Below are 24819 nucleotides of genomic sequence, written 5' to 3' on the forward strand. Positions count from 1 at the left end.
GGTGCGCTCTGTTGTGAAAAAAAAGTTGTCACACAACACACATTAACGCACAAAATACTGGAAGTTATCGTGCATGAAATGAACAATGGTTGGAAAGCCTAACCGCACTCAAAACTTTGCTTTGGACAGAATGGGGCGATTTCTTCTCACTTCCTGCCGTGTCTCTGGGACAGGAAGTGAAGAGAAGTCTCACCAATGATGCACACAGAAAATAAATAAATATGTGAGAGGTTCAAACTATGTTCTACTCGATTCAAATCTAAAAAAAATTAACTGCATGAAAAATGTATTCAATGACAACACAATTAAAAGCACAACTAGGTAAATCTAATGCAAATAAGTGTATTCAAATCTCATGACCACAAATTTACACAATAAAAACTTTAATGTTCACATAACAATCTATAAACCTAATGTAATGTAACATTGAGGAGCTTTGTTAAAATGCAAGTACATATGTTGTGCAACAAGTCCCCAAAGACCTTGCCCTCTAAAGGCCTGTGCACATCAGAAGAGCCTGGCTGGCGTTACCATGGAAACACCCAGCTAGCTCAGAAACGCCTCCGCAGACGGCTACTGATCACGTGGAGGAGTTTTGTCCCAGCTCGCCTCCCGTACTGGGTGTACAAAGATGGCGGCGCAGGACAGCGATGGCGAGGAGGACTTTGTCACCTATGGGAAGCCACTGGAGCCGTACGAAGAGGGTAAGAAGAAAGTCAGAAATGCCCTGCTACGCGTGGGCGCCACTAGGGGGCTCTGAGGGGCATAATTCGCGGGGTAAAAGAGAGCCAGTATTTGCTATTGCGGAACTTATTAGGTATCCTGGAGTCCCAGGGCCTGGTCAGGACTACAAATCCCAGCATGCAACGCTAGTGTCTGGCTAAAATACTCTAGCTTGCTGCTGGCAGGGCATGCTGGGACTTGTAGTTCTAAGCTAGCTTTGCAGGGACACAAACTTGTATACAACTTCTTTTTTTTTTAACCTGTCACTGCAACATTGTAAACTTCCTGCACATTTCTCATACCTTTTTATAAATCAATATTTTTATCTTTTACAGGAGAAAAGCCTAAAAAGCCGACACCACTGCACGAGCAGACTGTCAAAGATGAAAAGGGACGATACAAGCGCTTCCATGGCGCCTTCACTGGTGGATTTTCCGCCGGCTATTTTAACTCCGTTGGCTCTAAGGAAGGTAAATTGTCAAAGTGTCTGATCAGGGCAGCGGATGATACTCCCATCACCCCACATGCACATTTACCTTAGATTGCAAGCTCTTTAAGGGCTGGGACTGATGTGAATGTGCAACTATGTAAAGCACTGTGTAAATTGTCGGCGCAATATAAATACCTGTAATAATGAAATTATATTTATTGTTAAATAATAAAAGTATATTGATAGTGCTGACGGTTTCCACATACTGTTCATTCACAGCACTCTCTGCCCTCAAGGAGTGTGCAATCTGAGGTCCCCATCGCACCTACTAGGGCCACTTTGGACAGGAGCCTATTACCCTACCATCAGGAAACCCACGCAAGCGCAGGAAGAACATGCAGACTCCATGCAGATGGTGTCCTGGTTGGTATTTGAATGAGGACCCCAGTGCTGCAAGGCAATATTGCTAACCTCTGAGTCACTCAGCTGCACATCTGCTGCTTCTAGCACACTGTCAGAAGCTGTGCACACTGCAGCCTTCCCTCTCTGATGCGTTTTACCCTCCCACCAGCTTGGTCAGTCTGTAGCCAAGCGCACAAGATGGCAAAATGAGAAGAGAAGTCTCAGGGGGGCTGCAGTGTGCCCTGTTCCTTCTTAATAAAGCTGTATGAAAAACAGAGGTCATAGGGAGTGCAGCTGGCTTCTCTTCCTGGTTCTGCAGGGCATGGCTCGGCTCTTCTCGGCCAGCACCTGGGTATCCTGAGTCCGCGGATGTGCAATGGAGCGCTGACACATGTGCAAACTTTAGGCTTGCTTGAAAATTTGACAGCTCCTGGAGAATCGATTCCCTAATACAGCCCCCTCCCTCCTTACGCATCATAACCCTCTGCTCTTCTGGAAGTGTCTATTTACTCCCTGTGCTGACCAGCTCCTCCACGCCTCACCTCCCTCCATAATCTTTTATGGAGCTACTGGGAGAGGAGCGTAGGGGAATACTGTGTGACGGCTCTGGGGCTGTTGACATCACTTCCAAAGATGGCGGCATGCGTCTGCAGTTCCAGGGCTTTTGGATGTCTACCCCAAGGAGGTTTTTACAGGTAAATGACATGCATTAAAGGGGAACTATGGGGTCAGTGCTTTTCCCCATAGTTCTCCTCATGGTCACGGGAGGACATAAACTAGCGTCCTCCCGTCACCCTAAGCTCAGTATACCGCGAGCTACAGCTATATACTGAGACCGCCGCAGCTGAGATCCGCCCAGCTGCGTGATTGACAGCTGGCTCTGCCTATCTGGAGGCAGAGCCAGCTGTACCCGCCCCATTCGTTCCTCCTGTCAGCGCTGGAGGATCGGACAGGGGAGGGATAAATACGTTAAATGCACATATAATGTTATGGGGAGTTTGTTTAATAAAATGAATGGTATGGCGACAGGGTCTCTTTTAATAACTGCCTGTGTCTGAAGCATCATGTTTACAGGCGACTTTTGATTGACTATTTTAATGGTCTTCCAATGGGGGGAGCTTCTCCAGCCCACTGCTAAGGACACCTAGTCCACAAGTAAATTTTAGGTTTAGCTTTCAAAGAAGAGGTGAAGGTGTATGTAATTATATTGTGAAGTGCATTAAATCCAATTAATTATTTGTTCTCCATCTGTCATCTTTGTGTTTTAGGATGGGCCCCTGCCACGTTTTTGTCATCTCGACATGGAAGGTCGGAACAACATGCCCGTCGACCCGAGGATTTCATGGATGAGGAGGTAAAATGACTTGTGCATTGTCGTCTGGTATTGCGCACAGATGACAAATACCAGCGGAACTGGTGGACTGACAGAATCGTATAGAAAATAATGGGAATTCCCATGTAAGTTGTCACCAGAACAGGAGTCCTTATTGGAAGATTTTCCCTATAAAAGAAAAAAGATGGTTGAAATCCCTCTGCACCACCATGGGGCAGCACTCCTGTAAAAATAAAAAACCTCTTTTATTCTGAAAATGTGTACATTTTCTTACAGGATCTCGGTGAGTTTGGAATTGCGCCAAAGGAGATCCTGACAACGGATGATTTTGCTTCAAAAACCAAAGACAAAGTTCGGGAGAAGGCTAGAGAGCTGGCGGCGGTCACTGCGCCTATACCAGGGGCGACCATGGAAGTTGTTCACAAGCATTTTAAATCATTTTGGATGGAGTGGACAAGGGTTGGACACTCTGCTAGGCTTTTTTTGTTCCCATCTGTGTGTACTACATAGGTGGAGTGTTTCCCTTCCTTTCCTGATGACTTTGGTCATAGAGGTGGGAGATCTATCCAGTGGAGATAATATCTGCAACAATAAAAGAAATGTATCCGTGTAAAGGAAAATAAAAGGGTTTATTCCTTCCTGGCCCCCGTCTTCTCCCCGAGGCACCTAGGAGAAGATGAAGTCACACTCCTTCCAGCTAGATGCTGGGGCATGCAGAGCAGACAAATTATCATGAGAATACAAATCTCCTTATTATGCGTAGGTGTAAAACGTACCTGTAAAAGTTAGATCTATACTTGCCTTACCCCGTCTTATCACTGGGTGTTATGTCACCTTCCTTCCCGGGAAGATCCTTTTGAAATGCAGAGCTCACAGAATCTCGCAAGAAGATGCTCCAGTCACTTTGCAGGGGCGTCATCTGCCAATATTTCATCTGCTCTGTATTCCCCAGGATCTAGCTAGGAGTGTGACACCATCCTTCATCCCCCAGACGGAAGATAGGGGGTGAGGTAAGAATAAACCCTAAATGTACTTTTCCTTACAGATCCTTTCATTTCATACCTACTAATAGGAGGCCTTTTGTGAAGTTGGGGGGAGGGGGGAGGCCTGTTAGCATAAACAAACCTTACTGCAAGGTCTTTAATCAGCATCTTATGGCGGGAGAATTAGAGTGTAGTAATACGAAGTATAATTTCTTCTCCTCTCCTCAGGATCACGGTGGGTGTACAGCTATTGCGGCAGATGGGATGGAAAGAGGGACAAGGCGTGGGTCCGAGGACCAAGAGGAAAGTGCGGAAGCAGGGATCTGGTGGGTGCCATTTTTAAGCCTTAGTAAATACTGAATTAAACCGCTCTGTTTGTTCATCTGAAATCTGTATGTCTAAATGGCTCCATAATGTGTAAGGCCTCATTCACACAGCTAAGTGTCGGCCTGTACAGATCTGTGCGACGTGCACAGCGGTATCAGGTTATTTCCGGGAAGGACAGCTGCTACGTGTGATTGTACACAGCAGCCTGTTCTTCTTCTCTATTTGGGTACGCAGCTGTACGCTCGCCCGAGCTGCACATCTGTGTGGGTGTCTGTACTCGGACGCAGACAGGATGGATCCTGTCTGCGTCTGAGCACGGACACCTGCAAGGGTGAGCGTAGGGTGGCATACGGTCGCGTACTCCCATAGAGAAAAACAGGCTGCTGCGTGCAATTGCACGCAGTAGCTGTCCTTCCTGGAAATAACCCGATACGCGTAGCTGTGTGAATGAGACCTAAAAGAATAAACAAATATACATTCATTACATAACCTAAATGTAACCTTTTTTTTATGTTCTAAATTGCTCCGCCCTTTCTGTAAGAAACATGCCTCTGTTCTGTCAAGGATTAGTCCCTGTGTGTGACCCTTCCTTTCTCTTGCTGTGTCAAAGCCAAGCAGGTCTAAGCCAGGAAAAACGATGCAGTGGGAGCTTTCCCTGCTCTGCTTCTGCTGGGATAGTGCAGTCAGTGTTATGTAGAGGAGGCTACGCCCTTTGCTGTCCATGAACCAATGTTCAATTTGTCGGGTGCTGTGCTGTCATTGGTTTATGGGATTCTGGGTGTAATTCTTAAAAAGGTGAACTATGAGGTGAGTGATTTTCACTCAGCCTCATAGTTCTAGCCGACCTGCGACAATGAGACAGTCACAGGTCGGCTCAGTAGATCGGGAGGTGAGCGAACACATAGCGGCGTTCGCTCACCTCTCGATCCTGTCACAGCTCTCTGCCGTGACAGGGGAGGGGCTGGATTCTCCGCTCCGATCCTCCAGCGCTGACTGGCGGAACGGACAGGGGAGGGGGCGGGTACAGCTGGCTCTGACTCTAGATAGGCAGAGCCAGCTGTCACTCACGCAGCTGGGTGGATGCAGACATAATTGTCGGGATCCTTTCCGGCTGCGGCGTCTTAGTATACCGTGAGCTGTAGCTCGCGGTATACTGAGCTTTGGGTGACGGGAGGATGCTAGTTTGTGTGCTCCCGTTACCCTTAGGAGAACTATGGGGAAAAGCCCTAACCCCATAGTTCTCCTTTTAAAGGTTGAAGCTACATGCACCCAGGACTGGGGGTAACCAGGGAGCTCTAAAGAGTATTTAATAAGAGGGAAAACCTGTTATGAGGGAACAAGGTTCACTTATAGCCATGACTGCACCTCCTGTACAGTGTGCACAGCAAGTTGCACACCTTTGACTGTACTTGGTGTTAACAGCCCATTAGTAGCAGTCACAATGAAGGTGCTGAACTGATTTCCTTTCAGCCGTTAAACACTGTCCCTTTACAGTGATCATCTAACAAAGCGGTGTTGCGTAGCTGCACCTCCCTGTACTCTTTTCATAGCAGAGCAACCGGTGCTCGTGCGACGTGGGTGGCGTTCTCTCCAGCATAACACAAGCCTCGCCCCATGGACACTCTTTTTGAACTTGTAGTTTGAAGGGAGCTTGTTGGCAGTCCGAAACACAAGCACGGTTCCCTCTTTTAAAGCCGAACTCTAGGAAGATGACAAATAAGCAAATGAATGCAGCTCTGCAATCTTTACTACAGGTGAAACTCGAATAATTAGAATATCGTGCAAAGTTCATTTATTTCACTAATGCAACTTATGCGGTGAAACTAATATATGAGAGAGACTCATTACATGCAAAGCTAGATAGTTCCAGCCGTGATTTGTCATCATTGTGATGATTATGGCTTACAGCTCATGAAAACCCCAAGAACCCCAAATGCACAACCTCAAAAAAGTAGATTATTACATGCAATCAATAAAACAAGGATTGTACATAGAACAATATCGGACCTCTGAAAAGTACAAGCATGCATATGTACTCAGTACTTGGTTTGGGCCCCTTTTGCAGCACTTACTGCAATTACTTTTGCACGATATTCTAATTATTCGAGTTTCACCTGTATATCATATGTATGGGCCAACCTCTGGCGGTCCACTTGTTTCTACACCTTATCTGGGCTCTATGGTGGAGCCGTCCAGCATCTCTGCTGCTATAAAGAGAAGGCATCAGCGTTTAGTAGTTTTTACTAGACAGTTACAGGCCTGTAAAGCATATCAACAGTATACAATTTCATTGTAACACTGTTGTGCGTTTGCGGGGGTTGACCCTTCCCTTGTTGTAGACATACAGGAGTCCCTGCACTGATTCATTCTTTATATACTCTGTCATCCTCAACTACGGCACTGGCACTGCTCAAACACGACACCTCTAAAGCAAATATCCATGCACAGTGAAAGTTCCTTTTATGCGTCCATGCCCTCGCCAGATGTGTCCGATACAAACAGACACAGATGATTGATTGTCCTAAAGTGCATTTATCCTTTTTTTTTGACCTAATCTAACCCACTCTCACCCTCGACAGATGCATACTTACCACGATCATACGGCACGCTGTTTAGCTGGTTGTTAAAGGGTTTCTAAACCATCACGTTTTTTTGCATATACACGGAGTGGCCAGATTATTATGACCACCTGACGTTTGTAGGCAAATTAGCTATAATTTGGCGCTGAAGTTGCTAGAGGGCCAGACCATTATAAATAGGGAAGCGGGTTGGTTACCACGACAGTAGAAGTGATTTGTTTCTGAAGATACGGGGAAACAACGCGATTTAACAGCCTTTGAGCGTGGGATGATTGTTGGCGCTCGGAGCCATGGAGCGAGTATCAGCAAAACAGCAGAATTCGTTAAATGTTCAAGAGCAGCTGTTGTTAAAGCGTTTAAAGACCGGACTGTCAGTCGAAAATCTGGGTCTGAACGTGCGAATTGTGGCCGTCAGCGACTAGTCAATGTTAGGGCAGAACGGGGGAGGGGCAAGACTGGTACAAGACAACAGAAGGGCAACAGTGCCGTGTCAGATTCCTCGCATCACCTTTCACCATCTCGTGGAGTCACCAGGCGGCCCAACCAAGTACTGATGGGGTGGTCATAATAATCTGGCCACTCAGTGTATATATAAGGCTAGCAAGCAGTAGATATATGCAAGAAGTTTAAACAAAAAAAAACAACTTTACCTGTGTCTTTCCCCGCGCGCTCCCGTCCGAAGATGTGAACATTCTCGGGCGGCCGCAAAGCACCTTGGGGCGGGCGCATGCGCAGTTCACATTTTCGGCCGGGACGCGAGGAGAGACACAAGGTAAGTCTATGGACAGCGTGCACCCGCATGCAGACACCGTGGGACAGGAAGTGCCAGCAAGGACAGAGGAGTCAGCGCTGGATCTGAGACCCGCCGCAGCGCTAGAGAGAAGGCTGAAAACTACAGGAAAGAAGAAGAAGATGATGGGATTAAGAGACATCATTTAAGGTAAGTGCTTTAATTAACGTTGGGGTGAGAGACATTTGTTTTTGCTTTTAATGTCACTTTAACATACAGCGCTGCAAGTCTTCGCTGTCCTGGCTTTGTTGGCACATTACAGCCCCATAGACTTTTATGTGGCTGTGTCCCAATGCCAGAGACAATCTGGAGACGTTTATGGAATGCACAGTCACGGCCAGTACAGTTCTTGCGCCGCTGGATGTATAGTATGTAATATATATAGTAAACTTTGTATTTGCTTTTATATTTCAGAATCCAGCAGGAAAGTCTATGGCTGTGTGATGCCCCCAACAGGTTCTGAAGGATCCGAGGTAATGTTACAGATAAGCTGAATATTCTTCATAATAATAATATTATCATCATTATTATTATTACATTTAAACACGCACTGTATACAGCAGTAGTTACGAGGTATAGGGGGCCTCAACTGTGGCCCCCGACATCCCCAAGGTGTGCACATATTGTTCATTATTTGTAATGCTAGAGAGTTTTTTGACTGGAGACATGCTGCAGAAGACAATGTGAAACTAGGGACATGTTACATGAGGCAAGTAGAGACTGCCCTTTACAAACCAGTGTTCCTACTACAGACCGTTGAGGTCACATTACATGCCAGAGGGCCAAATTTGGTGCCTAGGCCTCACGTTGGGCACTAGGGGTATAAAGTATATAAATCCTTTTTTTTTTTTTTTTTTTTTTTTTTTTTTTATAGATATAACCTTGGAAATTGCAGAATGATCATATTAAAAAGTTTATGCTGCTTATATTATAATGCTCTATTTTGTTTTACTATGGCATATTAATATTTCATTGGCTGTATAAATTCATATTGTGTCATTGTGTTTTATATGTTCTTTGATAGTGTTTGGTTTCATCAATCAGGGTTTTATAGTGTGCAATTTTTTTTCTAATAGGTCTTTAGAGTTTATGCTGTACATATGAGATCAGACCTATGAATCGGTAATAAAGGGATAAAGGATTTGATGAGTTCTGTCGCCACAGTGTCACTTCTGAACTAACCCCAGCCTGTAAGAAGGTCTATATCAGGGGTCGGCAACCTTTTCCATATTAAGTGTCAGTATACAAGCATCAGACAACCGGGGTGCCAGTGGACAGTAGCATGCTGTAGACCTCAGATCAGCCCCAGTTCCTGCACCTTCACACTTCAGATCAGCCCCAATTCCTCCTGCACCTTCACATCTTGGATCAGCCCCAGTTCCTGCACCTTCATACCCCAGACCAGTTCCTGCACCTTCATACCTCAGACCAGTTCCTGCACCTTCATACCTCAGACCAGTTCCTGCACCTTCACACCTCAGACCAGCCCCAGTTCCTGCACCTTTACACCTCATATCAGCCCCAGTTCCTGCACCTTTACATCCCAGATTAGCCCCAAACCTTGTACCATCAGATTTTACCTCAATCCCCACTTCTGCACCTCCATACCTCATATTAACTCCAATCCCTGCATCTTCATACCTCAGATCAGCCCCAATTCCTGCAGCATCAGAAACACAGGGGTTTAACATTCATACTTGCCACAGCTAACTCTACTTTGTGAACTTGTCCTTTTTTAAAAGCTGTGAAGTTACCTGATCTCTCTGTGGCTTTCACCCTAGGATGAAGAAGACGAATACCTACCTGACAATGTGACATTTGCACCCAAAGATGTGACTCCCATTGATTTCACCGTAAAGGACAATGTCCGTGGCCTCGGTTACCGGGGGTTGGATCCTCGCCAGGCCTTGTTCGGATCTCTGGACTCTCAGGTTAATCTGTTCGGTGACGGCTCTGATCGGATGTTCAGTACACTGGGAGATGTGCGGCACAGCAAAGGAAGAAAAGTCGGGATTTCAGGACAGGTGCCCCCTTATTATCATACTTGCTGCATCAGTAACGACTAATGTTTTGCTCATACTATGGCTTGCATCCAGATTAATGTCTTAATGCTCAACTCCTGGGCAGCCAAATACACAGATGCTTTTTTTTTTTTCAAAAATGTTTTATTAACTTTTAGCAATCTTTACATTTCTAAAACAAACGTCATCACTTCAAAGTAATAATTATGCCACGGCCACGCAGTGGTTTAATTCCATCCATAACGATCCATCAAGGAACATATGCATAGTAGATGGAGCACTCTGAACAATACTAACAGTACTCCCACTATAAACAAGTATTCAGACAGTGTAATCAAGCAGTACTCGTATTACTCCAAGACCTGCCTCTCAGAGAGGCCATCAGTCTTGGCCTAGCTGCAGGACCCCCAAGGCATTCGACAAGTCATTGGTCAAGTACCATTTAGTGTAGCGGAAGGGCTTGATGATTTGGTGGATGTCCTCTACAGAGTAAGAACTACTAATAAAATACCTCCAACGCGATAGGAAAGGCGTAGAACGGGTATCTTTTATGCATTTCTGCATCCAGTTTGTCCTTATTCATCAGGAGTTTAAGATCCATAGTAATCTCTGTTGTCGTTGGGGCCAGTGGAGAGTTCCAGTGCCTCATTATAAACCGTCTAGCGGTCAGAAGGAATAGATTTGCCCAGTCCATGCGCTGTCCCCGCGACGGTCCCCGACCCTCTCCCGAAGGCGCCAGGAAACCGATATAGACAAAGGGCCGGATCCAGATCCGGTTGCCAGGAGGAGATGCTTTTTTGACTGCTAAAGGGTTTATGTATCTGTCTATCCAGTCCTAAGATTTGCATGGCTCTGCCACACACAGCACTGTTTGGCAGGGCAGGAGATCAGATTTTTCTCTGCTTCTGTTCAGTAACATTTAAAGGGTCCTGTCCCTCCCGGGTTTGTCACTGGATCGTGTAAGGAAAAGCAGCAGCCTAACCAGCTCATCTCTCTCACTCTGATCTCTCCTCCTTGTTAGTACATGTTCTCTGCAGCACAATGGATTGCATCCTTATGCTGTTTCCCCCTCCAGCACTTTTTTCAGGCTAAGGACCATTTCTGCAAGTACAGAAAACATCTGTTGATCCTGCTGCAAATGCAGTGTCCTTGTCACTTCCTATGACATGAAAGGAAAGTGTCAGCACCAATTCAGAGATGATTGGAGGATCTACAGCAGAGTGATACACAAATAAGAGACATTTTTAAGATTGAACTCCTGAGTTTAGTGTCACTTAAAGGAGAACTATGAGGGGAGTGCTTTTCAATCTGAGCCGACCTGTGACAATGAGACTGTCACAGGTCGGCTCAGTAGATCGGGAGGTGAGCGAACGCATACCGGCGCTCGCTCACTTCTCGATCCTGTGCCGGCAGAGAACCAACCAAAGGACCAAACGTTTTGCTATCTTAAAAGGACTGGAGTGCTGGTGACATTTCTAAAATTTTTCTGACATTCGCGGCGCCATCCGCAGTCACTGCGAGCACCCCCCACTACAAGGGACATATCGGTAAGGAGTGCGACAAGGATAGTACTTATATACTGAGCTTTGGGTGACGGGAAGACGCTAGTTTGAGTCCTCCCGTTACCCTTAGGAGAACTATGGGGAAAAGCCCTAAACTCCATAGTTCTCCTTTTAAACTCTGTGTTCATAACAAACAATCATATTATTTCTTTAATTTTCTATTTTTCACTGGAATGATAAGGGCACCGCGGGCACTTTCCTTTTTAGATGGTTTGGTTGGCTGAGATCTGCTGCTCTGTGGTTTTTGGGGACCTTCTCCGGTTGCAGTATTGGCTTAAAAACCAGACCGCGCTGTGTTTCCTGTGCAGGCTTTCGGTGTCGGGGCTCTGGAGGATGACGACGACGACATATATGGCACGGACTCCCTGTCCAAGTATGACACGGTCCTCAGAGAGGAGGAGAGCGGGGACGGCCTTTATGGGTGGACTGCACCAAAAGAATATAAACACAAGAAAGGTAAAGGTTGATAAAATGCAGCTGGCGTTCACCGTGAAATGATGGCGTGTTTTCAGCACCTTTTCATGTTAATACATTTGTGATCCAAAGAATGCATTGCAGTTGATCAGTTAAAATGACCAAAAGTCATCGGCTTTAAATTTCACTTTGAGGATATAATTGAATTCAGGTTTTTTTTGCCTGGAGTTTAGGTTTTAAAATGCCTAACATATTAATTTTAAAGTGTAAATCCCACCAATGAACTTTTCTTATTTGCTCCTTTTTTGGTCTGTTAAATATACCATTGAAAGCTGATAAACTTCCTGTGCCCTCTGCGTCTGCTGAGCTACAGGGCTACAGAACACCTTACGCTATGTTATGGAGGTGAATAGAAGTGTTCTGTAGTCTTGTCCTAAAGTGACTACACTACTCCTCCATATATGCATCTAGGAGGAGTAGCGGTGTTGTCCCTCTGTAGTATACAGATCATTCACCAGACTCTTCCTTCCCCTGTATATAGGAGGAGTAGCGGTATTGTCCCTCTGTAGTATACAGATCATTCACCAGACTCTTCCTTCCCCTGTATATAGGAGGAGTAGCGGTATTGTCCCTCTGTAGTATACAGATCATTCACCAGGCTCTTCCTCCCCCTGTATAAAGGAGGAGTAGCGGTATTGTCCCTCTGTAGTATACAGATCATTCACCAGGCTCTTCCTCCCCCTGTATATAGGAGGAGTAGCGGTATTGTCCCTCTGTAGTATACAGATCATTCACCGGGCTCCCCCTGTCTTTGTGTTACCTGTACTCACTCTTGCAAGCAGATCTGTCTCCGCTCGGTGCCAGGCGCTTGTATCAAGAGAGGTGTGCCCATTGTTGTGTTTTGTTTGCGTAACTGTGGGCAGCAGCTCCTATTTACCTCTTCACTCTCTCTATAAAACACTTACGTTGGTTTAACCCTCTCCATGCTGCTCGGTGCACATTGTAGAAAATCACGGCTGCAATTACCTCCGTTTGTTATTTCATGTCATTTATTTTCTGATTTATAGAGGACAAAAATAGCCTGCAGCGCTTCAGAGAGTACACGTAGATCATTTCCATCAGACTTTTGTCCCAAGGGACCTCACAGTTCTCCAAACACACAAATACACTCTCACCCCGGGGACGGTTCTGGTAGGATGCCAGCTATCAACCACAGTGGCTTTGGGAGGAAACAGAGGAAACTCACACAAACAAAAGAACAAACACCATACAGGTAGCTGGAAGAGGTTAGGGTATATCCCAACCCAAGAACAAAAATGTAATATATTTCAGCTTTCCAGTCCGTAGATGTGGCGGCTGCATTAGGTTTTTTTTTTTTTTTGTTTCCATTTTTTTCCCCTGGTGATCCCGCCAGTAACAGACTTCCTGTCCTAGGGTGACAACACTCGCAGTGCAGTTTTTATGGAGGAGCAGTGTTGTTACCCTTGAACAGGAAGTGTGCTAGCACCTCCCCTTCTGCTCTCCTCAATAGCATGGAGAGGTGTATTCAGAGCTGATAACACTGCAGACCAAAGGGAAGCAAATGGTGTTAGGGTTTGCATATGCTTGATCTGGGACTGCAGTGCTGCAAGACAGAATTGATAACCACTTTGCCACCATGCTGCCATTTAAATTTATACTCCATTTAAAGTAGGGATGCACCGATACTAGTATCGGTATCCATGCAGATACCGAGTATTTGAGCGAGTACGAGTACTCGCCCAAATGCTTCTGATACCTTCCCCGATACCGGATCTTCCGGTCAGAGGAAGATTTCCTCTGACCAGCAGTACCGTAGGGGAACATGGAACCAGCTTCCCTGGCAATCGGGAAGCCGGGTGACGAGTAATGACCCGCCTCCCGGCTTCCTTATTGGCCGAACAACCGGCTCCTTGCTTATTGCTCCATGTTGTTTGGCCGGCTCGATTGTGATTGGCAGGGAAAACGGTTTCCCGGCCAATCACAATCAAGCCGGTCAAACAGCATGGAGCAATCCGGAAGCCAGGCGGCATGTTTTTGCTCGCTGCCCGGCTTCCTGATTGCCCGGGAAACCGGCTCCATGCCAGCGGAAGCACCAGTATCGGTACTCTGTATCGGCGACTACCAAAGCAAAATATCGGTACTCGCTACCGAAAAACCGGTATCTGTGCATCCCTAATTTAAAGTGTGCCTGTGACTTTTTATACCTGCTCCCAGCTGTACCCTCATGTGCATACCTGTAGCATCTCCCCTTGTGTCTGCAATGGCCAGACGCTGGGCTCTGTTCTGAAAAGTGAAAGCTCCGCTTTACAAAACACTTTTCTGAATGATCCTTCGAGGAACTGAGCTCTGGAAGACGAGGGCAAAGGACTGGTCACCAGTATTGCCCGTAGGCTCCCTGCAGCCGATCTTGACCCCTTAACTGACTTAGTGTGCACAGCTCCTAATTAAGGAAGACGCTTCTTCTGGCAAGATCCTGGGGAATACAGAGAAACCAAAATCTTGTGCGAAGATGCTCTTGCAATGGGCTGGAGTGTCTCCTCGCTCTGCGTTCCCCAGGTATCTTCCCGGAAGGGCAGCGACATCACGTCCAGCGATGCAGAAGACGGGGTAAGGTAAGTAGTGTAAAGGGAGAGGGGTCCCGGGCATTTTAAAGGGACCTTGCGTTTTAGTCTGCTGTAACTTGCAGTGATATTATAATAAATGTACAGCTGTCCTTTTTTAAAGTTTATTGCGTAATGCCAGTTATCTGTGATCACATTGTGTGAACCGCCGTGTCGTCTTTTCAGGGTCTTCCAAAGAACTTCAATATATCGGCAAAGTCTTAGAGGGCTTCTCTATAGCGACACAACCGGCTTCGCTGAAAAAGGTAAAATATGTCTTCCATCGTCCTTTTTTTAATTTTTTTTATTTATAAGTTGTTTTGAGATCGATCGGTTTAGGCTGAGCTGGCAGCTGTCCTAAATGTTTTGTAATTCTGCTTAATGAAGGTGTAATAAAACTTTGGCAGGATCCAGTAATGCAATAAACGTTCTTCTGGCTTGTGATATAACAGTAACCTTAATGCCAAACGATACAGCGCAAGAGAGAGAGAGAGGGAGGAAAAGAGGTGGGGGGGGAGTTAAAGGAGAACTATGGGGTCAGGGCTTTTCCCCATAGTTCTCCTCAGGGTAACGGGAGGACAAGACACCTCATAGTTCTCCTTTTTTTTAAAGGGTTTCATTTAGGGAATATTGAGCTAAGTGAAGACAGACACGGTGAAGAGTCTGGAGAAGGCAGGAGAAGGGAACAATCTAAGCCAAAATAGCTGATTTGGCAATATTCTCCAATTCAGCTCACTTTCCAGTTCAGCTCTGTTGTCCTAGATTGCTCCCTTCTCCGGCCTTCTCCAAACTCTTCACCCTTTTGTGAATAACCCTGAAAAAGTAAAACCATACAGGATTCCAAAAGACAAAATGGCAGCTTAATGGGGTAAGTACACTTGTAGTACACTTCTCTTTAAAGGAGAATTATGAGGCGAGTAATTTTCACTCATCCTCATAGTTCGAGTCGACGTGTGACAATGAGACTGTCACACGTCGGCTCAATAGATCGGGAAGTGAGCGAACACATACCGTAGCTCGCTCACTTCTCAATCATCTCCCCGCAGAGAGCTGTGTCACTCACGGCTCCCTGCAGGGATTCCCCCCGCTCCGATCCTCCAGCGCTGACTGGCGGAACAGACGGGGAGGGGGCGGGTACAGCTGGCTCTGCCTCTAGATAGGCAGAGCCAGCTGTCACTCACGCAGCTGGGTGGATCTCGACAGTAATGTGGGGGATCCGTCCCGGCTGTGGCGGTCTCAGTATACTGCGAGCTGTAGCTCGCGGTATACTGAGCTTTGGGTGACGGGAGGACGCTATTTTATGTCCTCTCGTGACCCTGCGGAGAACTATGGGGAAAAACACTGACCCCATAGTTCTCCTTTTTAAAGGGCCCCTGATTGGGTGGAGGCTCTTTAAAGAGAAGTGTGCCAGGCTGGCAGCACATAGAAATTCCCGGAGGGGGGCCCACTAATGGAGTAAACTCTGAGTGCACTTTAATCTCGGGAGATACTGATGGAGTGCACTTTAATCTCGGGAGATACTAATGGAGTGCACTTTAATCTCGGGAGATGCCGATAGAATAAACATTGTGAAATATTTCAGTTGCTTTAGCGATGGAAGTTTAGCAAAGATCAACTTAAATGTAGAAATCAATATCTCAATCTAAAATGACTTTTGTACCTGAAATGTAACCTCATACAGTATTAACTACCTATAGTATCCTGCTTACTGCTAGTCAAGCTAGCATTGAGCCAATCAGGCTCCTTCATTCTGCCCAGTGCTGCCATTCTAACATGTTTCAGGCTTTAGAACCGGGAAAGGGAAGGGTTTAGTTTACTGGAGGAGGAGGAGGAGGAGGATATGTGGTGATGAGTTGAAGGGGTGTGCAAATCATTCTGTCAAGTAACACACTTCATATGAATGTTTTCAGTCTGCTTATCTAGAATTCTGTGTCCTAGATAGTACTTAAGTTCCTGTGTTTAGATTTCCCCTTCCTTCCTGTTCTGTCTGACCCATGTGACCTGGACAGGAAGTGTTTGGGAAGTACTCCATTAAGGGAACATAAAAATGAGCTGAAACATTACTAAGGTTCTAAAACAGGGTAGGCAACCTCGTCATGCTGGCTGTTGTGGAACTACAAGTCCCATGAGGAATTGCCAAACTCTTGACAGCCATGGCTCCCAGAGGCAGAGACATGATGAGACTTGTAGTTTCACGGCAGCTGGATTGCCAAGGATGCCTGCGCCTTCTCTAACCTTTCCCCACTCTACTAAAGCATTGCATTTATTGCTGTCTGAGGGATGTCACCTCACTTCCTGTTCTGGATATCTTGCCAGGTTTTTATTACTGTTTGTGAGCCCACTGGAGAGATTTCCACTCACTTCCTGTCCCTGAGACACCCATACAAAAAATAGGGGGAGAGGTTGTCACCGGGACAAGGAGTCACAGACAGCAATAAAAACCTTGTCTGACATTCTAACCCTTTTGCATGCTACTAAATGTGCGGAACAATATAAAGGTGTTAAAACAGAAATTCTGACACTGAGTACTATACAGCTAACAAAATAAAATATCTTGGCGACGGCGGTCTAATAATTGAAATATTTTGGAATGTTCGCAGATCTATCCGGCACCTGAGCTCCCAAGGGATTACAGGCCGGTGCATTACTTCAGACCTGTGCTGAATGCAGCCAGCCAGACTTCTGCCACTTTGCAGGCCCTCCTGGCATCTTCCCAGAACCCCGCAGCCGAGCCAAAGCAAGAACCGCTGCCAAGCAGACACCAGCTCCGCTCTTCCCAGAGAAGGGAGATGCTGGGGGAGGAGGCACTAAAGGGTGAGCGACCTCTGCTGTTGTTTCCTTCATTTATTTTCATTTTCTTTAGCGCTTTTCTCCCTGCGCAGGAGCTCAGAGGGTACGGCGGCCATCTTGGGTGTGCTTAGTTGATCCAATTAACCTAGCAATATGTCGTTGGAGTGTGGGAGGAAATTGGAGTACCATGCAAGCACAGGGAGAACCTTAAAACTCCATGCAGATAGCATTCTGGTCAAGATTTTAATCCAGGACCCTAGTGATGCAAGGCAGAAGTGCCGACCACTATGCCACTATTTTTAGGAGAAAGTTGTCACCTGCGCATCAGTTGCCACCCATGCACCATTGGTGTTTTAAGTGGAATATTTGGGAGCTCTTAGTGGTTATCAGCAACATGCAGCTACTGCCTTGTTTTGATGTATTTGTGTTAAACTTCTGATGAGGACAAATACTTCCCAGATCAAGAGGGTTTGGTCGTCTCTGTTATGATTGAAACCAGGCTGCAAGGTATAGGAACATCAGGCAGAATCGTGCTCCGCAATGGTCAGGCTGCAAGGTATAGGAACGTCAGGCAGAATCGTACTCCGCAATGGTCAGGCTGCAAGGTATAGGAACGTCAGGCAGAATCGTACTCCGCAATGGTCAGGCTGCAAGGTATAGGAACGTCAGGCAGAATCGTACTCCGCAATGGTCAGGCTGCAAGGTATAGGAACGTCAGGCAGAATCGTACTCCGCAATGGTCAGGCTGCAAGGTATAGGAACGTCAGGCAGAATCGTACTCCGCAATGGTCAGGCTGCAAGGTATAGGAACGTCAGGCAGAATCGTACTCCGCAATGGTCAGGCTGCAAGGTATAGGAACGTCAGGCAGAATCGTACTCCGCAATGGTCAGGCTGCAAGGTATAGGAACGTCAGGCAGAATCGTACTCCGCAATGGTCAGGCTGCAAGGTATAGGAACGTCAGGCAGAATCGTACTCCGCAATGGTCAGGCTGCAAGGTATAGGAACGTCAGGCAGAATCGTACTCCGCAATGGTCAGGCTGCAAGGTATAGGAACGTCAGGCAGAATCGTACTCCGCAATGGTCAGGCTGCAAGGTATAGGAACGTCAGGCAGAATCGTACTCCGCAATGGTCAGGCTGCAAGGTATAGGAACGTCAGGCAGAATCGTACTCCGCAATGGTCAGGCTGCAAGGTATAGGAACGTCAGGCAGAATCGTACTCCGCAATGGTCAGGCTGCAAGGTATAGGAACGTCAGGCAGAATCGTACTCCGCAATGGTCAGGCTGCAAGGTATAGGAACGTCAGGCAGAATCGTACTCCGCAATGGTCAGGCTGCAAGGTATAGGAACGTCAGGCAGAATCGTACTCCGCAATGGTCAGGCTGCAAGGTATAGGAACGTCAGGCAGAATCGTACTCCGCAATGGTCAGGCTGCAAGGTATAGGAACGTCAGGCAGAATCGTACTCCGCAATGGTCAGGCTGCAAGGTATAGGAACGTCAGGCAGAATCGTACTCCGCAATGGTCAGGCTGCAAGGTATAGGAACGTCAGGCAGAATCGTACTCCGCAATGGTCAGGCTGCAAGGTATAGGAACGTCAGGCAGAATCGTACTCCGCAATGGTCAGGCTGCAAGGTATAGGAACGTCAGGCAGAATCGTACTCCGCAATGGTCAGGCTGCAAGGTATAGGAACGTCAGGCAGAATCGTACTCCGCAATGGTCAGGCTGCAAGGTATAGGAACGTCAGGCAGAATCGTACTCCGCAATGGTCAGGCTGCAAGGTATAGGAACGTCAGGCAGAATCGTACTCCGCAATGGTCAGGCTGCAAGGTATAGGAACGTCAGGCAGAATCGTACTCCGCAATGGTCAGGCAGCAAGGTATAGGCACATCGGGCAGAATCGTGCTCGGCAGTGGTCAGGCAGCAAGGTATAGGAACATCGGGCAGAATCGTGCTCCGCAATGGTCAGGCAGCAAAGTATAGGAACATCGGGCAGAACCCTGCTCAGCAATGGTCAGGCAGCAAGGTATAGGCACATCGGGCAGAATCGTGCTCGGCAGTGGTCAGGCAGCAAGGTATAGGCACATCGGGCAGAATCGTGCTCGGCAGTGGTCAGGCAGCAAGGTATAGGCACATCGGGCAGAATCGTGCTCGGCAGTGGTCAGGCAGCAAGGTATAGGCACATCGGGCAGAATCGTGCTCGGCAGTGGTCAGGCAGCAAGGTATAGGCACATCGGGCAGAATCGTGCTCGGCAGTGGTCAGGCAGCAAGGTATAGGCACATCGGGCAGAATCGTGCTCGGCAGTGGTCAGGCAGCAAGGTATAGGCACATCGGGCAGAATCGTGCTCGGCAGTGGTCAGGCAGCAAGGTATAGGCACATCGGGCAGAATCGTGCTCGGCAGTGGTCAGGCAGCAAGGTATAGGCACATCGGGCAGAATCGTGCTCGGCAGTGGTCAGGCAGCAAGGTATAGGCACATCGGGCAGAATCGTGCTCGGCAGTGGTCAGGCAGCAAGGTATAGGCACATCGGGCAGAATCGTGCTCGGCAGTGGTCAGGCAGCAAGGTATAGGCACATCGGGCAGAATCGTGCTCGGCAGTGGTCAGGCAGCAAGGTATAGGCACATCGGGCAGAATCGTGCTCGGCAGTGGTCAGGCAGCAAGGTATAGGCACATCGGGCAGAATCGTGCTCGGCAGTGGTCAGGCAGCAAGGTATAGGCACATCGGGCAGAATCGTGCTCGGCAGTGGTCAGGCAGCAAGGTATAGGCACATCGGGCAGAATCGTGCTCGGCAGTGGTCAGGCAGCAAGGTATAGGCACATCGGGCAGAATCGTGCTCGGCAGTGGTCAGGCAGCAAGGTATAGGCACATCGGGCAGAATCGTGCTCGGCAGTGGTCAGGCAGCAAGGTATAGGCACATCGGGCAGAATCGTGCTCGGCAGTGGTCAGGCAGCAAGGTATAGGCACATCGGGCAGAATCGTGCTCGGCAGTGGTCAGGCAGCAAGGTATAGGCACATCGGGCAGAATCGTGCTCGGCAGTGGTCAGGCAGCAAGGTATAGGCACATCGGGCAGAATCGTGCTCGGCAGTGGTCAGGCAGCAAGGTATAGGCACATCGGGCAGAATCGTGCTCGGCAGTGGTCAGGCAGCAAGGTATAGGCACATCGGGCAGAATCGTGCTCGGCAGTGGTCAGGCAGCAAGGTATAGGCACATCGGGCAGAATCGTGCTCGGCAGTGGTCAGGCAGCAAGGTATAGGCACATCGGGCAGAATCGTGCTCGGCAGTGGTCAGGCAGCAAGGTATAGGCACATCGGGCAGAATCGTGCTCGGCAGTGGTCAGGCAGCAAGGTATAGGCACATCGGGCAGAATCGTGCTCGGCAGTGGTCAGGCAGCAAGGTATAGGCACATCGGGCAGAATCGTGCTCGGCAGTGGTCAGGCAGCAAGGTATAGGCACATCGGGCAGAATCGTGCTCGGCAGTGGTCAGGCAGCAAGGTATAGGCACATCGGGCAGAATCGTGCTCGGCAGTGGTCAGGCAGCAAGGTATAGGCACATCGGGCAGAATCGTGCTCGGCAGTGGTCAGGCAGCAAGGTATAGGCACATCGGGCAGAATCGTGCTCGGCAGTGGTCAGGCAGCAAGGTATAGGCACATCGGGCAGAATCGTGCTCGGCAGTGGTCAGGCAGCAAGGTATAGGCACATCGGGCAGAATCGTGCTCGGCAGTGGTCAGGCAGCAAGGTATAGGCACATCGGGCAGAATCGTGCTCGGCAGTGGTCAGGCAGCAAGGTATAGGCACATCGGGCAGAATCGTGCTCGGCAGTGGTCAGGCAGCAAGGTATAGGCACATCGGGCAGAATCGTGCTCGGCAGTGGTCAGGCAGCAAGGTATAGGCACATCGGGCAGAATCGTGCTCGGCAGTGGTCAGGCAGCAAGGTATAGGCACATCGGGCAGAATCGTGCTCGGCAGTGGTCAGGCAGCAAGGTATAGGCACATCGGGCAGAATCGTGCTCGGCAGTGGTCAGGCAGCAAGGTATAGGCACATCGGGCAGAATCGTGCTCGGCAGTGGTCAGGCAGCAAGGTATAGGCACATCGGGCAGAATCGTGCTCGGCAGTGGTCAGGCAGCAAGGTATAGGCACATCGGGCAGAATCGTGCTCGGCAGTGGTCAGGCAGCAAGGTATAGGCACATCGGGCAGAATCGTGCTCGGCAGTGGTCAGGCAGCAAGGTATAGGCACATCGGGCAGAATCGTGCTCGGCAGTGGTCAGGCAGCAAGGTATAGGCACATCGGGCAGAATCGTGCTCGGCAGTGGTCAGGCAGCAAGGTATAGGCACATCGGGCAGAATCGTGCTCCGCAATGGTCAGGCTGCAAGGTATAGGAACATCAGGCAGAATTGTGCTCGGCAGTGGTCAGGCAGCAAGGTATAGGAACATGAGGCAGAATCATGCTCCGCAATGGTCAGGCAGCAAGGTATAGGAACATGAGGCAGAATCGTGCTCCGCAATGGTCAGGCAGCAAAGTATAGGAACATCAGGCAGAACCCTGCTCAGCAATGGTCAGGCTGCAAGGTATAGGAACATCAGGCAGAATACTGCTCAGCAATGGTCAGGCAGCAAAGTATAGGAACATCAGGCAGAATACTGCTCCGCAATGGTCAGGCAGCAAGGTATAGGAACATCAGGCAGAATACTGCTCAGCAATGGTCAGGCAGCAAAGTATAGGAACATCAGGCAGAATCATGCTTGGCAATTGTCAGGCCGCAAGGTATAGGAACATCAGGCAGATTCGTGTTCAGCTGTAGTATGTTAGGAAGGAACAAGAACTGCAGATGACCTCCCTGACATGCCATGTAATGTGATTATATTCTTAGGTCCAACCTCCGTCCTGGAGCTCCTCTCCGACAAAGACCGGGAACGGATCAAAGACGTAAAACAGACCATAGAGGAGCAGAGGCTGAAAGCTCAGAAACTCGCACAGGAAGCTATAAAGAACCGTTTCCAGGCTGCGTCCGCGGATGAGGCACACAACAGGCTGCAGGATGAGCTTCTTGACCGCCGGCTGGTCCCGCCAAACGCAGAAGAATTCCGACCCTTCGAGAACAATGCGGAAAAACAGAAAAGATATGAAGTATACATCCGTAAACTGCATGACGGACAGAAAGGTAACAGTTGTAGACTGACACGATGTGCTGTTTGCTCCCCGTCTCACCACAGTGGGAGGAGCTTTTCTAGGCTCAGAGTTCAGGCACAGTCCAGGCTTTTGTTTTTAGGAGCTGAGCCTTGAGAAGTACTTGTGTGTATGCATAGTAGGGGGCGGGTAGGTTATGATAACGCCCACAATGGGGAATTATGTTCCTAAGTTGTCTGCTGCAGTTTTGACAGCGAAGTTCCTGTTGGGAGCCAACCATCGCATCAGGGCTGGGCATGGCACCTAAACTGAGATACAGGCACAGCGTCCTTTTATTTTCAGCAGCAATTCCAGGGACACTAACACAGCATGGCTGGGTGGGGGCCGTGGCCACAAAGTTGACTATGGGTGATGCAGACATGCCGTGCATGCCGGTAACTCTTAGCAGCCATTCAAGGAACATTAAAAACTGCCCGGTCCAGCATGGATCTGCTTCTATGCTTGGCATGGTCAGATTGCCATAGGGGGACTTTGCTATAAAAAGAATACAAGCTACATTTTCATACATCTACCTGGACACACAATCGCATACATGAGATAATACATTTTGGGGTATCCTATGCTTTAAGCCAAGTTTGATCGGTAGCTGTCGGGAAAGAATACCAGTTAGTGGGAGCACGTTGATGCACAAGTCCGTATGTCCGGTGTAAATGATAGACCGCTATCACTAAATTCTCATTGTTTCCCAGACGATCTGGAAAGTTGCCTGGACTCCAACATGACCGAATGGGAGCAATCTCGTGAGAGGGAAGAGTTCATGCGGTCTGCCATGTTGTACAAGCCGACCAATTCCTCTCTGTCCTCCCGATTCACCCGGGGAAAACATGAAGACAACTCAGACAGTGTGGAAGTTCCCAGAGATGAAGAGGTTCCTTCCTTACACATGTCTCTAATATTTGTACATGAATGTTGTTATCTTATAAGGCAGAGTGCAATAACCCTTTACTACTAATCCTCATCCACCCCGACTGCTTTATACTGGCAAATGATTGGCTGCTTTTGGTTCCTGCACTGTGCACAACACCATAAGCATGCACTGGGGCCCGAGACTGGGGGGGCCCAGTGAGGTGGCAGAATGACGGGGATGAAAACGAGGATTTCCTGTAATCTCCGCTCCCTCCACCCACTGACTTTGGAGAACATGCAGGTATCTGGGAACGGGGCGAGGTCCCCTCCAGGCACGGGTCGGGTCCTCCTCTCAGCAGAGATAGAGGTGTAACTCCACCCCCACGTGTATACTTACTGGGCCGGTCCAATAAAAAAATCTTTTATATTTCCCCGAAGCCCCTAAAAGTAAAGTAAGAAATAAAAATGTTTAATAAAAAATTAATTAATAAAAAAAAAAAAAATCTAAAAAAATTAAAAGTTTTTATAGAATATTTGAAAAATAAAAAACATTTTCGGTTTTTGCCTGACATATTTTTTTAATTTCGGTTTTAAAATTTCCATTTCGTTGCACCTCTTATTATTGATAATAATATATTTTTTGGGGACAATGTGGGCATTTAAAAATGACAAGAAAAATTCCTGGTATTCGTTAATCCCCTCTCACATGTTTTTCTGCTGCTCCCACAGAGCGATCTGAATGACAAGTCTGCGGCGGTGAAAATGAAAATGTTTGGGAGGCTGACCAGAGATCGGTTCGAATGGCACCCGGACAAACTGCTGTGTAAACGCTTCAACATCCCTGACCCTTATCCAGGGTAAGCTGCAGGAGAATGCCATTCATGGCGGAGCTGTGCAGGCCCAGACATGTCCAGCCGGTTCAGTTCCTAAAGCGGAGTAGTCACGCTGCCTGTTGGAGGCCTCAGATTCCACCGTGACCTCCACCTTACCCTCACGTACAGTCTGCCTTTTATAGCAATGTAAAACTTCAAGTTTCGTTTATTGACATGTCAGTTGTGAAAAGCAACAGCTCCTTATCTGAAAACCGTACCCTGCTTTTCAGGTTTATCTGTTTACACATCGGGTTTCATGCGAGCTTGTACACCGTTTTATTGTTTTCATTCTGTCTTCTCCCTTCCCAAAAATGTTAAAGCTGAACTCCGGCCTTCCCTTCAATCTTGCACAGTTATCCTGGCTCCTCTGCTGGACTGGAATGGCTTCCTCTGATTTCACTGCACAATGGGAGCGGCTTGTGGTTTGTACATAAATGTTGATAATTGCAGAAACGTCACCAGCACACCAAATCCCCATAGGATCAAAGTTTGTAGATTTATTGCAAACTCATGTCAGTTACACAAGTGCTTTTCGGGGGCCACACAGGGTCCCTTCATCGGGCATAGCAATGACCATTGCTATGCATTGCTATGCCTGTGTAACTGACATGAGTTTGCAATAAATCTACAAACTTTGATCCTATGAGGATTTGGTGTGCTGGTGACGTTTCTGCAATTATCTGTATTTGGCGGCGCCATTCGCAGTCATTCCAAGTACCCCTCCTCGATCACGGGGTCATACCGGTAAGGAGTGCAACTAGCCTTTTCCTTTTTTTTTTTTTCTTGTACATAAATGCAACACAACAAGTTGAAGGGGGCCCTTGGTGGTCATGTCACTGGTGAGATGTTGCAAGCAACAGGATTGCTTGTCTGGTGCTAGCGAGGAAGCGGCAACAGATCGAAATTTAGATTTTTGGCAGCAATGGAGAGTCT

General features: G+C 47.9%; 1 protein-coding gene across 1 annotated transcript in view; it reads left to right on the plus strand.

Moving 5' to 3' along the window:
- The first annotated feature begins 610 nt into the window (after nt 1-610).
- The window catches only part of GPATCH1 (G-patch domain containing 1), a 36783-nt gene continuing 12574 nt past the window's right edge, over nt 611-24819 (plus strand). Inside the window, exons 1-13 of the mRNA XM_018570745.1 lie at nt 611-704; nt 1059-1193; nt 2824-2909; nt 3165-3290; nt 4059-4197; nt 7982-8040; nt 9349-9591; nt 11459-11606; nt 14372-14451; nt 16786-16999; nt 21852-22142; nt 22858-23036; nt 23744-23871. Coding sequence (XP_018426247.1) covers nt 632-704; nt 1059-1193; nt 2824-2909; nt 3165-3290; nt 4059-4197; nt 7982-8040; nt 9349-9591; nt 11459-11606; nt 14372-14451; nt 16786-16999; nt 21852-22142; nt 22858-23036; nt 23744-23871 — 1901 coding nt within the window. The 5' untranslated portion in view covers nt 611-631. The remainder of the gene's footprint in view (nt 705-1058; nt 1194-2823; nt 2910-3164; nt 3291-4058; nt 4198-7981; nt 8041-9348; nt 9592-11458; nt 11607-14371; nt 14452-16785; nt 17000-21851; nt 22143-22857; nt 23037-23743; nt 23872-24819) is intronic.

This window comes from Nanorana parkeri, unplaced genomic scaffold, assembly GCF_000935625.1.
Source record: "Nanorana parkeri isolate BGI_ZX_2015 unplaced genomic scaffold, ASM93562v1 scaffold1590, whole genome shotgun sequence".
Lineage (NCBI taxonomy): Eukaryota > Metazoa > Chordata > Amphibia > Anura > Dicroglossidae > Nanorana > Nanorana parkeri.